The sequence below is a fragment of the Scyliorhinus torazame genome, chromosome 3 (assembly GCF_047496885.1).
Source record: "Scyliorhinus torazame isolate Kashiwa2021f chromosome 3, sScyTor2.1, whole genome shotgun sequence".
Lineage (NCBI taxonomy): Eukaryota > Metazoa > Chordata > Chondrichthyes > Carcharhiniformes > Scyliorhinidae > Scyliorhinus > Scyliorhinus torazame.
In genome coordinates, this window is record NC_092709.1 from 366,977,622 (window position 1) to 366,994,144 (window position 16,523).

Genomic DNA, 16,523 nt, shown 5'->3' on the forward strand with positions numbered 1-16,523 from the left:
GAAAGCTTTTGGGTTTTCCTTGATCCTACCTGCCAAATACTTCTCATGTCCCCTCACTGTGATCAGCAGCAGGGGTTCTTCACTGTGACCAGCAGGAGGGGGTCTTCATTGTGTTCAGTAGGAGGGGGCCTTCACTGTGATCATCAGGAGGGGGTCTTCACTGTGATCAGCAGGACGGGGTCTTCACAGTGATCAGCAGGAGGGGGTCTTCACTGTGATCATCAGGAGGGGGTCTTCACTGTGACTAGCAGGACGGGGTCTTCACTGTGATCAGCAGGAGGGGGTCTTCACTGTGATCATCAGGAGGGGGTCTTCACTGTGACTAGCAGGACGGGGTCTTCACTGTGATCATTAGAAGGGGGTCTTCACTGTGATCAGCAGGAGGGGGTCTTCACTGTGATCAGCAGGACGGGTCTTCACTGTGATCAGCAGGAGGGGGTCTACACTGTGATCAGCAGGAGGGGATCTTCACTGTGATCATCAGGACGGGGTCTTCACTGTGATCAGCAGGATGGGGTCTTCACTGTGATCAGCAGCAGGTGTCTTCACTGTGATCAGCAGGAGGGGGTCTTCACTGTGACCAGCAGGAGGGGGTCTTCACTGTGATCAGCAGGAGGGGGTCTTCACTGTGACCAGCAGGAGGAGGATTTCACTGTGACCAGCAGGAGGGGGTCTTCACTATGATCAACAGGAGGGGGTCTTCACTGTGATCAGCAAGAGGGGGTCTTCACTGTGACCAGCAGGGGAGGGGTCCACACTGTGACCAGCAGGAGGGGGTCTTCACTGTGATCAGCAGGAGGGCGTCTTTACTGTGATCAACAGGAGGAGGTCTTCACTGTGATCAGCAGGAGGGGGTCTTCACTGTGACCAGCAGGAGGAGGATTTCACTGTGACCAGCAGGAGGGGGTCTTCACTATGATCAACAGGAGGGGGTCTTCACTGTGATCAGCAAGAGGGGGTCTTCACTGTGACCAGCAGGGGAGGGGTCCACACTGTGACCAGCAGGAGGGGGTCTTCACTGTGATCAGCAGGAGGGCGTCTTTACTGTGATCAACAGGAGGAGGTCTTCACTGTGATCAACAGGAGGGGGTCTTCACTGTGATCAGCAGGAGGGGGTCTTCACTATGATCAGCAGGAGGAGGTCTTCACTGTGATCAGCAGGACGGGGTCTTCACTGTGATCAGCAGGAGGGGGTCTTCACTGTGACCAGCAGGAGGGGGTCTTCACTATGATCAACAGGAGGGGGTCTTCACTATGACCAGCAGGAGGGGGTTTTCACTGTGACCAGCAGGAGGAGGATTTCACTGTGACCAGCAGGAGGGGGTCTTCACTGTGACCAGCAGGAGGGGGTCTTCAGTGTTGTTCCAGCTGTCCTTTCTAACAAGGCCACAGTAGCATTTACTGTTCACAGTGCTTGAAATCTGGCCCCAGCACCTGTCTGAGAACGTTCTTCTACCTCCGTTTCCTTGCTCTGTTTATGAATTGGACAATGCTCATACCGTCTCTGAGGTAGTAGGCCAATCACCTGATTGCATTTAACCATCCACATAGAGTCCAAACACAAGCAGCAACCCGTTCCTGTCCCATTATATAAAATTCAGCTCCATGTACTAAAAGCAACCAAAGTGACTTTTGTTTTGCTGGAAATGTGTACGTCGGAAACAGGAATTGAAGCCTCGTGGTTGGACTGAGATATCAGAAATAGGCAATCATACAGTTCAGAATCTGTAATAGTTCCCCAGAATTCTCTGAGGGAGAGATCAGGACAAATTGCTGAAAAATGTAGGACAATAATTATTGGGAATTTCCTCCACTCCAATATTAATTGTGATAAATTCAGTGTAAAGGTACAGAGGATGCAGAACTCTGCACGTTTATTCAGGAGGAATTTCTTAGCCAGTATGCAACAAGCCCATCAGGAAACTGGGGAGTTCGGGACATATAAGGTGGTTCAAAGTAATGCCAAACATAGTGAGCTTTGCGCACGAGCAGTGAGGGACACCACATCCAGGATGAGGCACAACCAGAGTGAGTTTTCAACTCTTTCCATCTTTCCTTACTTATAAGTTTGGTAGTGCAATTAAAATAGTTAGATGGAACTGCCCCACCCAGATAGCTGAGTGGCAGTTATCTGTCAATCACCTGAAGCCCAAATTAGCAAGGAAGAGTTGGTGATTACATCGGAGATGGGGAGACATAGCCAGAGTAAATGTTAAGTTTGGGAACAGAGTGAAAATACGATGCAGGGCGGGGAGAGGTACTTTTGCTTTTGCTCCTAGTGTTGTAACTTTTAAACATTCCGAGGGTGTTCTTGTCCTGCTGCACCTGAAGCTACAACGGAAAGAACAATGGTAAGTAGTGGGTAAGGTTGTTAAGTCTTTGCAACTTTTTTCATTTATAGTTGAAAATACTTTGTGGTTTATAGTATGTAAAGGCTATAATTGGTAGCAACGAGTACAAGGAAAGAAGGGATAAAGAGCATTGGTTTTAATCTAATATCACGCACCTTCAAAAGGTTTAATTTAAACTAGTAAGTCGTGTCAGGAGAGAAGAAAGCCTTGGTTTGCTCCTCTTGCTCCACGTGGGAAGACGGGAACATTTCCAGCCTGGAAACAACATGCATGCAGGGAGTGTCTCCAACTACAGATCTTGGAAGCCCGGGTTTTGGAGTTGGATCGACGGCTGTGGACACTATGGAGCATCCGTGAGGCGTAGAGTGTTGTGGATCGCACAAATCGAGAGATGGTCACACCGCAAACTCAGACTGCACAGGCAGTGACCACCAGGCAGTGTGACCACCAGACAGAGAAACAGAGCAAGGCAGGCAGAGCAGGAATCTCCTGTGGCTATTCCCCTGCAGAACAGATATCCCACTTTGGATAGCGTTGGGGGAATTAACTCTCAGGGGAAAACAGCAACAGCAGAATGCGTTGCACCATGGTTGGTTCTGCTGCAGAGGGAAGTAAAATGTGTAGTGATGTAATAGTTATAGGGGATTTAATTGTAAGGGGAATAGACAGGCGTTTATGTGGCCACAAACGAGACTCCAGGACGGTATGTTGCCTACCTTGTGCTCGGTTCAAGGATGTCTCAGAGCGGGTACAGGACATTCTGGAGGGGGAGGGTGAACAGTCAGTGGTCGTGGTACACATCGGTACCATGAACATAGGTTAAAGAAAAAAGGGATGAGGTTCAAAGAGCAGAATATAAGGAGTTAGGAAGAAAGTTGAGAAGTCGGACCTAAAAGGTATTGATCTCAGGATTACTACCAGTGCCACGTGCTGGTCAGAATAGAAATGAGAGGGTATATAGGATGAATACGTGGCTGAAGAGATGTTGTCAGGGGGAGGGTTTCAGATTCCTGGGGCATTGGCACCGGTTCTGGGGGAGGTGGGACCTGTACAAACTGGACGGGTTACACCTGGGCAGGACTGGAACTGATGCCCGAGTGGGAGTATTTGCTTGCATGGTTAGGGAGGGTTTAAACAAAAATGACAGGGAGATGGGATCCTCTGCAAGGAGTCAGAGGAGGAGGAAACAAGGACAAAAAACAAAATACGGAAAGGTGAATAAGAAAAGTGATAGGCAGAGAAACCAAGGGCCAGATTCAAACAGAGCCACAGTGAAACGTATTGGGGCGGGCAAGGAGTGTTAAAAGGACAAGCTTAAAGGCTTTGTGCCTTAATGCGCGGAGCATTTGCAATTAAGCAGATGAACCATCATGCAAATAGATGTAAACGAGTATGATATACTCAGGATACCAACAGTATTTTGGAAGGACAGATAAAAAGGATAAAAAGATGGTGGAGAGGAAAATTAGTGAGGAAGGATATTATCTCCGACAATCTGGAACCTGTTTGGGTGGAGCTGAGAGACACCAAGGGGCTAAAAACATTAGTGCGTATGGTATATAGACCCCCAATCTGCAATGGCGAAGTTGGGAATGGCATTAAACAGGAAATTAAAGATGCATGCGATAGAGGAATATCTGTAATTATGGTTGATTTGAATCTGCATATAGATTGGACAAATCAAATTGGCCACAAGATCAAAGAGGACAAATTCCTGGAGGGTATACAGGATTGTTTTCTCGACCAATATGTTGAGGAACCAACTCGCGAACAGGCCATCCTAAACTGGGTACTGTGTAATGTTACGAACCCTGGCGGAGGCGCAGTGAAATACAGCCTCACAGATCTCAGGATCCCACCAGAAGTGAATTCATCAATAATTTGTATATTTTCCTGAGATGTTTGACCCTGCACTGATCCAACGACATACAGGCAAGTAAAACTTGAAAAAGCTGTTTGTGTATAACTAGAGAAGGGAAAAAATAGAACAATGGTCTGCTCATCTAAATATTCCCCGAACACCGCCCCACCCTCCACCCACATCCTCGCAAGGCGGACATACAGTGGGGGTAGGGAAGGATCACAATAACGGGGATTTAACTGGGAATGAGAGATGAGTATCTTTGCTGCTGAGGTTGTGGTCTTTGTAGGTGGCGATCTTCTCAGGATGTGAAGTGTTGAAATCCACCGGTTGGAATGGAGCTTCTAGTTTGTGCCTTCAATTAGAATCCATAGGCTGTAGGATTTCCACTGGGGAGTCGCTTTAAAAAAAATAATTTACAGGATGTGGACGTTGCTGGTTAGGCCAGCATTTACTGCCCATCCCTAGTTGCCCTTCAAGGTGATGGTGAGTTGTACTCTTGAACCGCTGCAGTCCCTGAGGTGTAGGTACACCCACTGTGCTGTTAGGGAGGTAGTACCAGGATTTTGTCCCAGTGACAGTGAAGGAACTGCGATATATTTCCAAGTCAGGGTGGTGAGTGACTTGGAGGGGAACCTCCAGGTGGTGGGGTTCCCAAGTATCTGTTATTCTTGTCCTTCTAGATGGTAATGGTCATGGGTTTGGACGGTGCTGTCGAAGGAACTTTGGTGAGTTACTGCAGTACATCTTGTAGGTGGTACACACAATTGATATTGTTCATCGGGGGTGGAGGGAGTGAATGTTCGTGGAAGGGGAGCAATCAAGCTGGGCTGCTTTGTCCTGGATGGTGTCGAGCTTCTTGAGTGTTGTTGGAGCTGCTCTCATCCAGGCAAGTGGAGAGTATTCCATCACACTCCTGACTTGTGCCGTGTGGATGGTGGACAGGCTTTCAGGGTTTAGAAGGTGAGTTACTCGCCGTAGGATTTTTAGCATTTAACCTGCCCTAGGAGCCACCATATTAATATGACTAGTCCAGTTCAGTTTCTGATCAATGGTATCCCCCAGGATTTTGATTGTGGGGATTCAGCAATGGTTGTGTGGTGCAAATGTAACTTGCCACTTGTCAGCCCCGAGCCTGGATATTGTCCAGGTCTTGCTGCATTTGGACAGGGACTGCTTCAGTATCTGCGGAGTCGCGAATGGTGCTGAGCATTGTGCAGTCATCCGCAAACATCCCCACTTCTGACCTTATGATGGAAGGGAGGTCAGTGATGAAGCAGCTGAAGATGGCTGGGCCGAGGACACGACCCCAGATCAATGCATGCTCTGCTTGTTTCGAGCAGGAAACAAACAAACCAGTGTCAATTGCCCCAGAGGCCTCGGGCACACCCATACCCAGCGTCACAGCTTCCGACGCCAGATCGGCCTTCTTGAAAGTGAACCCTCGGAAAGCGATGGGCCAAAGAACAAAGAACAAAGAAAAATTACAGCACAGGAACAGGCCCTTCGGCCCTCCAAGCCTGCGCCAATCCAGATCCTCTATCTAAAACTGTCGCCTATTTTCTAAGGATCTGTATCCCTCTGTTCCCCGCCCATTCATGTATCTGTCTAGATACATCTTAAATGACGCTATCGTGCCCGCCTCTACCACTTCCGCTGGCATCCAGGCAGCCACCAGCCTCTGCGTAAAGAACTTTCCACGCATAGCTCCCTTAACCTTTTCCCCTCACACCTTGAGCTCGTGACCCCGAGTAATTGAGTCCCCCACTCTGGGGAAAAAGCTTCTTGCTATCCACCCTGTCCATACCTCTCATGATTTTGTAGACCTCAATGAGGTCCCCCCTCTACCTCTGTCTTTCTAATGAAACTAATCCTAATCTACTCAACCTCTCTTCATAGCTAGCGCCCTCCATACCAGGCAACATCCTGGTGAACCTCCTCTGCACCCTCTCCAAAGCATCCACATCCTTCTGGTAATGTGGCGACCAGAACTGTACGCAGTATCCAAATATGGCCTAACCAAAGTCCGATTCAACTGTAACATGACCTGCCGACTCTTGTACTCAATACCCCTTCCGATGAAGCACACCCATACTGTATGCCTTCTTGACCACTCTATCGACCTGTGTTGCCACCTTCAGGGTACAATGGATCTGAACACCCAGATCCCCCTGTACATCAATTTTACCCAGGGCTTTTTCATTTACCGTATAGTCCGCTCTTGAATTGGATCTTCCAAAATGCATCACCTCGCATTTGCTCGGATTGAACTCCATCTGCCATTTCTCCGCCCAACTCTCCAATCTATCTATATTCTGCTGTATTCTCTGACAGTCCCCTTCACTATCTGCTACTCCACCAATCTTAGTGTCATCTGCAAACTTGCTAATCAGACCACCTGTACCTTCCTCCAGATCATTTCTGTGTATCACAAACAACAGTGGTCCCAGCACGAATCCCTGTGGAACACCACTGGTCACAGTTCTCCATTTTGAGAAACTCCCTTCCCCTACTACTCTCTGTCTCTTGTTGCCCATTCAACACAAAGGAGGTGAACGAGCACCTCAAGACCGCCCATCGATCAGGGAACCGCTCCAGTATTGGAGAAATCTAAACAAGCAAATTGGGACAAAGTCCAATCACTTGGGACCAGGTACAGGGTCCGCCCCAAAAGACGGGAAGCCCCTGGGGACTATAAGAGTTAAGCCGCAAGTTCCACTCGCTCTCTTCACCTCTGCGTCCTGCCCGGGTCACCCAGCAACAGGAACCAACATTGACCGTGACCGGTGCAGTGACCCCCGAACAAAGTAAGTCTTAATTCAACACTCGCTACGAGATAGGCGCTCCTAGCTACCAATCCGCACCAACGTCGAATCCCGCAGACTCTGAACCCGAACAAAAGGCCATTTGTTCCCCTGACCTGGTGGGCCAGTCCGAAGTTAAGTATAGGCCTGTTAGTTGTAGCAGTAGCTTAGACATAGAATTTGTGCATGAGTAGCGATTACTGTGTATAATAAATATGCTTTGATTTGAATCTTACTAATCGGTGCATTGGGTTATTGATCATTACTCGGACTTGAACCTCGTGGCGGTATCATAAAGATACCTGATGACTCGAGAGCAAAGGTAATAAAACAGAGCAATTGAACCAAGGAGAAAGTTAGCAACAGGGGTGAACAAAGTTTTTAAAGAACTTATAGTAAATTACATGAGTCGGAGCCTCCGGCTGGAACAGAATTCCTAGATCAGCTGAGGTTTCCGAGGGTGCAGGAGGACCTGGTGGAGGGTCTGGGGGCCCCATACTGAGGCAGAGGAAATTGTTAAAGAACTGGGGGCATGCAGTCGGGCAAGGCACCGAGGCCGGACGGTTACACGGGAGAATTTTATAAGAAGTTCTCAGAGGTGTTGTGCCCACTGCCGGTGAGGACTTTTAACAAAGCTCGAGAGAGGGGAATCCTCCCCCCCCCCAACGATGTCGCAGGCCTCGATTTCACTCATTCTTAAACGAGAGGGGGATCCTGAGCAGTGTGGGTCATATAGGCCGATCTCGCTTTTAAATGTAGATGCCAAGCTGCTGGCTAAGATTCTGGTCACTAGGATAGAAGACTGTGTGCCGGGGGTGATAGGGGAGGACCAAACCGGATCTGTTAAGGGTAGACAGCTCAATGCCAATGTTCAGACCCTTCTGAATGTAATTATGATGCTCTCAGAAGGAGAGGAGGCGGAGGTGGTGGTTGCGATGGACGCGGAGAAGGCTTTCGATCGGGTGGAGTGGGAGTATCTTTGGGAGACGCTGAGAGGGTTTGGGTTTGGTGAGGGCTTCAGCGACTGGGTGTGATTGCTCTACCAGGCGCCGGTAACGTGCCTGTGCATGAACCGGCTAAGGTCGGGGTACTTTAAGTTACACCGAGGGACGAGGCAGGGGTGCCCCCTCTACCCGTTGCTGTTCGCGCTGGCTATAGAGCCGTTGGCCATGGCGCTGAGAGCATCAAGGAATTGTCAGGGGTTGGGTTTCGCTGTACGCGGACGATCTGCTCTTGTACATCTCGGACCCAGTGGACGGGTTGGGGGAGGTTATGCAGATCTTGGCGGAATTTGGCAGGTTCTCGGGGTATAAATTGAACATGGGAAAAAGTGAATTGTTCGTGATCCAGGCAAGGGGGCAGGAGAGGAGACTGAAGGAGCTGCCGCTCAAGGTGGTAGAGAGGAGCTTTCGCTACCTGGGAATACAGGTGGCTCGGAAATGGGAGGCATTACACAAGCTCAAGCTAACCCGGCTGGTAGACAAATGGAAGGGGACCTTAAAAGATGGGATAGGCTCCCGCTTTTGCTGGCGGGGAGGGAACAGGCCGTGAAAATGACGGTCCTCCCCAGATTTCTGTTTGTTTTCCAGTGCCTCCCCATCTTCATCCCCAAGGCCTATTTTAAGCGGGTGAACAAGATCATCTCGGGCTTTGTGTGGGCGAATAAAACCCCGCGCGTGAAGAAAATGTTGCTGGAGCGCAGTCGGGGGGAGGGTGGGTTGGCGCTGCCGAAAGTCTGCAACTACTACTGGGCGGCGAATATAGCGATGATTAGGAAGTGGGTAATGGGGGAGGGGTCAGCATGGGAGCGGATGGAGGCGGCGTCATGCAAAGGCACCAGTTTGGGAGCACTGGTAACGGCACCTCTGCCATTCTCGCCGGCCCGGTACTCCACTAGCCCGGTGGTGGTGGCGTCATTGAGGATCTGGGGGCAATGGAGGAGGTGTAAGGTGGAGGGTGCGTCAGTCTGGACCCCGATTTGCAATAACCACAGGTTCGCACCGGGCAGGATAGATGGCTGGTTCCGGAGCTGGCAGAGAGCAGGAATTAGACGGATGGGGGATCTATTCATAGACGGGAGCTTTCCCAGTCTGTAGACGCTGGAGGACAAGTTCAAGTTGCCGCCGGGGAACGGTTTCAGATATTTGCAAGTCCGGGACTTTCTGAGGAAACTGGTGCCGGCTTTCCCGCTGATGCCGCCACGAGGGATACAGGACAGAGTAGTGTCCGGTACCTGGGTGGGTGAGGGGAAAGTGTTGGATATCGATCAGGAGTTGCTGGAGGCGGAGGAGACCCCGGTGGAGGAAGGGCAAGTGGGAGAAGGAGCTAGGTGGGAAGTTAGAGGTGGGTCTGTGGGCAGACGCCCTAAGCAGGGTTAATTCTCCTCCTCATGTGACAGGCTCAGTCTCATACAGTTTAAGGTGGGTCACCAGGCACACATGACGGCGGCGAGGATGAGCACGTTTTTCGGGGTGGAAGACAGATGTGCGAGGTGTGCGGGGAGCCCAGCAAACCATGTCCACATGTTTTGGGCGTGCCCGAAGCTTAGAGGGTTTTGGCAGGGTTTTGCTAAAGCAATGTCCAGGGTGCTGGAACCGCAGGTGGTGCCGAGTCCGGAGGTGGCCATCTTTGGAGTGTCGGAAGATCTGGGAGTTCAGGGGGTGAAAGAGGCCAGCGTTTTGGCCTTTGCCTCCCTGGTAGCCCGGAGACGGATCTTGTTAATGTGGAGGGACTGGAAGCCCCGGAGTGTGGAGACCCGGGTCAGTGACATGGCTGGGTTCCTCAGGCTGGAGAAAATAAAGTTTGTTGTGGATCTCCCGGAGGTGGCAGCCGTTTGTCGACTTTCTCGGGGAAAATTAAAATGTCGGCAGAAGCAGCTTTCCGAAGGGGGGGGGGCGGTTAGGTGCAATATGGTTGAGGGATGTATAGAAGGGGTTGGGTGGGAAATGTCTTTTTTTTTACCATGTTGATGTTTATGTCATTATTATTATTGCGTGTGTTATTGTGATAAAAATTTTGCAAATACTTCAATAAAAATATATTTTTTTAAAACACAAGCCCAGTGGATTACTGAAAGAACCTTATTGGTCCTTCTACAAAGTGAGGTTTACTCACGTGTTTCTGCTGAGTTCCAGTGTTATGTCCTCTCCCTCCAGCTCCATTGAGATGCTGATGTGGTTTGGATAGACCCTCTGTGTTCAGAACAAACAATTATCTGTTATTAAACCATGACGTACTCACTGAAGCTCCCATATTTCTCACAAGGTTGTAATTTATTTGAAGAGTTAATATTGGGCGGGATTCTCCGTCCACCACTCCTGCAGGATTCTCCGTTGCCGCTGCAGTGAATGGAGTGCTGGCTGTGACGCCAATTCTCTGTTCTCGCTGGGAGCAGCCACAGTAACGGGGCAAACTCGGAATGGAGTACCCCAGCCAATATCTGCATGAATACATGGCTCCCTCCACCTTTAGGACCTCTGCAGAGTTTTACAGAAGGACCAGTTACCTCCTGGAATGACCAGAAGGCTACTATTCGGCCCTTGCAGTCTGTTGACGCTCTTTCCAACGACGTTCAAGTTGCTCCCACCCAAGCTGCCATCGTTACGCAGTCCGGCTTTATGTGACTCCAGACCCACAGTCACAGAGTCACAGAATTTACAGTGCAGAAGGAAGCCATTCAGCCCATTGAGTCTGCACCGGCCCTTGGAAAGAACACCCTACCTAAGCCCGCACCTTCACCCTATCCCCACACTTCCACCCTATCCCCATAACCCTACCTTACCTTACCTTTTTTGGACACTAAGGGCAATTTAGTATAGCCAATCCACCTACCCCTGTGTACCTTTGGACTGTGGGAGGAAACCGGAGCACCCGGAGGAAACCCACGCAGACACGGTGAGAACGTGCAGACTCCGCACAGGCAGTGACCCAAGCCGGGACTCTGAACTATTCTATTCATTGGCTGACCTCGCTCACCGTCTCAAGGGCAAGTAGGCTTGGGCAATAAATGCTGGTCTTATCTGTAACATCCACATTGCATAAATGAATAGAAAGCAAAAATAAATCTCTCTCAGTTATTTATTGAATTCCTTTTTGAGAGTTAGCGTTGAATTTGTTTCCAACTGTGTGATTCACAGCAGCCATATCCGCAATAAGTGTCGGCAGGTGGATCAATGTGAGCTCCGAGTTGATGAATTGGAGCCTGAGTTTTGGACATTGATGTAACAGGGATGGGGAACGTTACCTGGATACGAGGCTCATGTTACAGACAGGAGTGAGACAGTCAAACACTACTGATTTCCTCTTACCACCTGTCTTTGAGTTATTTTATAATAACATACAGTGTGTATTTTCCGAATTCCACATTTCGTCTATGATCCAATTTTATTAATAATGCACAGCACTTTCCACAGTCAAAGCCTGAGGAAGAAGTGTTTTCCTAAGTCCCACTCTGCATGAAAGCACAGTCAAAGCTGGGGTGAGGAGGGGGTATAGACTTTATTTTATTCGTTAATGTAATGTTGACATCGCTGCCTGGGCGACATAGATAGTTCCTGCAGTGCATTGTGTCGACAGTAAATACCGAAGCCACTGTGTGTCGGTGATTGATTGTTTGCGGATGGGGAACCAATCAAATAGGCTGCTTTGTCCTGGATGGTGTTGAGCATCTTGAGTGTTGTTGGAGCTCCAGGCAAGTGGAGAGTATTCCATCACACTCCTGACTTGTGCCTTGTAGATGGTGGACAGACCTTGGGGAGTAAGGAGGTGATTGGCCGACAGCTGTCCAGGACGGGACTTCCTTTCCCCTTGTTAAGGCCTCCCCGAGTGCATTCCCAGTGCCGGGAGGCGCTTTTCAAATTAACAGGCTTAAGAATGACTGTTCTACTGTGGATAGGGGCGGGGAGGGGTGATGCTTGTGGAATATGTACCCACCCCCAAAACATTCATCCCTGTATGTTTAATTCCCGTATTTTGTTAAATCTGGTGAACATATTCATTGAGGACAATCTTAGGTCACCTCGTTCACTCACAAATATCCCTTCTATTCTGTATTTGACCCTCTTTCCTGAGATATTTTCGTGCCCAGAATATATTCTTTGGAGAAGCAGCAGGCTTGGTTGAGTTGATGCACTCACCCTGTATACCCCTGTGAGATTAATTACCTGAGGCAGTATAGCTATACTCTGGTTCGTTTTCCCAGATAGGACATGTGGGAATACGAATTTATAATCCTTCAGTTCTTCAAGTAGCTTTTTCTGGTGAAAGTGAGAACCTGTGTGAAAGATACAGAGCAATTTATTGGCATTTCAACAAAGATTCATTTACAGTACATGCTGCACAGTTACAATTGACCATATGGGGTCCCTCAGCACCAGCAGACCCCATAAATGGGATCTCCGAGCACCAGCAGACCCCAGAAATGGGATCTCCGAGCACAAGCATGCCCCAGAAATGGGATCTCACAGTATCAGTAGACCCCAGCAGTGGATTCTCCCAATACCAGCAGACCCCAGCAGTGGATTCTCCCAATACCAGCAGACCTCAGCAGTGGATCTCCGAGTACCAGCAGACCCCAGCAGATATTTCCAGAGACAAATAGTGGAAAGCTGTGGCATTCAAGGCAGCAAAGATGCAGACAAAAAAATTGCACACAAAAATGTGCTTGATGATACAACTTTAATTTAACAATCTTTATTGTCACAAGTAGGCTTACATTAACACTGCAATGAAGTTACTGTGAAAATCCCCGAGTCGCCACACTCCGGCCCCTGTTCGGGTGCACAGAGGGAGAATTCAGAATGTCCAATTCGCCTAGCAGCACGTCTTTTGGGTTTTCGGGGAAGAAACCGGAGCACCCGGAGGAAACCCACGCAGACACGGGAGAACGTGCAGACTCCGCACAGACAGCGACCCAAGGCGGGAATCGAACCTGCGACCCTGGCTCTGTGAAGCAACAGTGCTAACCACTGTGCTACCGCTCATGTGTTCATCACAGAACACAGGACAATGGGATGGGTGTATGGGAAAGACAGTTCATGCGTAGATTTAATCTACTCTATGTCTAGTTAGCTAATAGGTAAGTCGAGACACCTATGTGTTTGGTGATATTATAATACTCTGTGCGTGCCTTGATTATGATTGGTAATTATACTCATATTTAATGCATTATGTCCTCCTAATTTTTAGTTGTGAATGGCCATAGTTAATTTCTAAACAAATGTACTCTTTTTTTTTCTGAAAAAATTTAGTGTACCCAATTCATTTTTTCCAATTAAGGGGTAATTTAGCATGGCCAATCCACCTACCCTGCACATCTTTGGGTTGTGGGGGCAAAACCCACGCAGACACGGGGAGAATGTGCAAACTCCACACGGACAGTGACTCAGAGCTGGGTTCGAACCTGGGACCTCGGTGCCGTGAGGCAGCAGTGCTAACCACTGCACCACCGTGCTGGCCAATCAAATTTAACTCTTTTGATTGGTGAGCGTTAATTACCTGAGATGATAAGAAATGGTCTAATTCCCCTGTACTTCTTGTGATTGAGGAACTGGGAAGCTATCCAGTGGTAGCTTAGCTCCCCTCTATAGTTTGAAGAAAGATTTGAAAACTCGAACACTAAGTGTTGTCTGGTCAGTTGGAGAGTGAAGAACGCTATAGTTGAATAACTACCAGTGAAGCTCCAGCAACAAAATGACAAAGAGTTTCTAAGATATAGGAGCAGAATTAGGTACATCGAGCTAGTACACCCTGGACCCCATGAGACTTCACTTTCTCCATCAGCCTACCATGGGGAACCTTACTGAAGTCCATGTATATGACATCTACAGTCCTTCACTCATCAATTAACTTTGTCACTTCCTCAAAGAATTAACGACGAAGGTCGGCACAGTTCCATCCTTCGACAACCAGGTGGAGCTTTACACAAGATTCAGGTCATTGAACTACCGCCTTTTCATCACCAGGTGAACTTTTACACCAGATTCAGGTCAATGCAATTCTGACTCTCGGCCTCCAGATGGAGCCCCTGCCTCCCTGAGATATCACTGGGTTTTAAATCGGAACGTTTTGCAGTCCTTTTGTTCACCTGATTACTGCACAGAATGCTCTCAGTTTAAACGACAATTTCAGCTCTTCACAGCCATTCAGACAAAGAGTGTTATTGACCAGTGTAGAACCGGCTTGCACTTTCTTAGTCCAAATATCTCTTTCATAGCTTAGGGCTGAACTCTTCTTAGAACTGACTAAATGGAGCTGGCTTCTCTTGTTTCAAACAAACTCCATCAATCCCAAACAGGAATCAGTCCAAGGCCTGGATTCCAAACCAGCTGATTGACTGCTTTCCATAAGACCATAAGACATAGGAGCGGGAGTAAGGCCATTTGGCCCATCGAGTCCACTCCACCATTCAATCATGGCTGATTTCAACTCCATTTACCCGCTCTCTCTCCATAGCCCTTAATTCCTCAAGAAATCAAGAATTTATCAACTTCTGTCTTAAAGACACTCAACGTCCCGGCCTCCACCGCCCTCTGTGGCAATGAATTCCACAGACCCACCACTCTCTGGCTGAAGACATTTCTCCTCATCTCTGTTCTAAAGTGACTCCCTTTTATTCTAAGGCTGTTCCCCCCGGGTCCTAGTCTCCCCTGCTAATGGAAACAACTTCCCTACATCCACCCTATCTAAGCCATTCATTATCTTGTAAGTTTCTATTAGATCTCCCCTCAACCTCCTAAACTCCAATGAATATAATCCCAGGATCCTCAGACGTTCATCGTATGTTAGGCCTACCATTCCTGGGATCATCCGTGTAAATCTCCGCTGGACCCGCTCCACTGCCAGTATGTCCTTCCTGAGGTGTGGGGCCCAAAATTGCTCACAGTATTCTAAATGGGGCCTAACTAATGCTTTATAAAGCCTCAGAAGTACATCCCTGCTTTTATATTCCAAGCCTCTTGAGATGAATGACAACATTGCATTTGCTTTCTTAATTACGGACTCAACCTGCAAGTTTACCTTTAGAGAATCCTGGACTAGGACTCCCAAGTCCCTTTGCACTTCAGCATTATGAATTTTGTCACCGTTTAGAAAATAGTCCATGCCTCTATTCTTTTTTCCAAAGTGCAAGACCTCGCACTTGCCCACGTTGAATTTCATCAGCCATTTCTTGGACCACTCTCCTAAACTGTCTAAATCTTTCTGCAGCCTCCCCACCTCCTCCATACTACCTGCCCCTCCACCTATCTTTGTATCATCGGCAAACTTAGCCAGAATGCCCCCAGTCCCGTCATCTAGATCGTTAATATATAAAGAGAACAGCTGTGGCCCCAACACTGAACCCTGCGGGACACCACTCGTCACCGGTTGCCATTCCGAAAAATAACCTTTTTTCCCAACTCTCTGCCTTCTGCCTGACAGCCAATCGTCAATCCATGTTAGTACCTTGCCTCGAATACCATGGGCCCTTATTTTACTCAGCAGTCTCCCGTGAGGCACCTTATCAAAGGCCTTTTGGAAGTCAAGATAGATAACATCCATTGGCTCTCCTTGGTCTAACCTATTTGTTATCTCTTCAAAGAACTCTAACAGGTTTGTCAGGCACAACCTCCCCTTATTAAATCCATGCTCACTTGTCCTAATCTGACCCTGCACTTCCAAGAATTTAGAAATCTCATCCTTAACAATGGATTCTAGAATCTTGCCAACAACCGAGGTTAGGCTAATTGGCCTATAATTTTCCATCTTTTTCCTTGTTCCCTTCTTGAACAGGGGGGTTACAACAGCGATTTTCCAATCCTCTGGGACTTTCCCTGACTCCAGTGACTTTTGAAAGATCATAACTAACGCCTCCACTATTTCTTCAGCTAGCTCCTTCAGAACTCTAGGATGTAGTCCACCTGGGCCCCGAGATTTATCAATTTTTAGACCTCTTAGTTTCTCTAGCACTTTCTCCTTTGTGATGGCTACCATATTCAACTCTGCCCCCTGACTCTACGGAATTGTTGGGATATTACTCATGTCTTCTACTGTGAAGACTGACGCAAAGTACTTATTTAGTTCCTCAGCTATTTCCTTGTCTCCCATCACAAAATTACCAGCGTCATTTTGGAGCGGCCCAATGTCAACTTTTGCCTCCCGTTTGTTTTTAATGTATTTAAATAAACTTTTACTATCATTCCTAATGTTACTGGCTAGCCTACCTTCATATTTGATCCTCTCTTTCCTTATTTCTCTCTTTGTTATCCTCTGTTTGTTTTTGTAGCCTTCCCAATCTTCTGACTTCCCACTACTCTTTGCCACATGATAGGCTTTCTCTTTTGCTTTGATGCATTCCCTAACTTCCTTTGTCAGCAATGGCTGCCTAATCCCCCCTCTGATAACCTTTCTTTTCTTTGGGATGAACCTCTGTACTGTGTCCTCAATTACTCCCAGAAACTCCTGCCATTGCTGTTCTACTGTCTTTCCCACTAGGCTCTGCTCCCAGTCGATTTTCGTCAGTTCCTCCCT

General features: G+C 48.2%; 1 protein-coding gene across 1 annotated transcript in view; it reads right to left on the bottom strand.

The window, feature by feature from the left end:
- The window catches only part of LOC140409445 (disintegrin and metalloproteinase domain-containing protein 15-like), a 43,931-nt gene that overhangs the window by 15,221 nt on the left and 12,187 nt on the right, over positions 1-16,523 (bottom strand). The window contains exons 2-3 of the mRNA XM_072497878.1: positions 12,179-12,288; positions 10,131-10,207 (exon numbers count right to left, since the gene is read on the bottom strand). Of these exons, the coding sequence (XP_072353979.1) occupies positions 10,131-10,207; positions 12,179-12,288 (187 nt within the window). The remainder of the gene's footprint in view (positions 1-10,130; positions 10,208-12,178; positions 12,289-16,523) is intronic.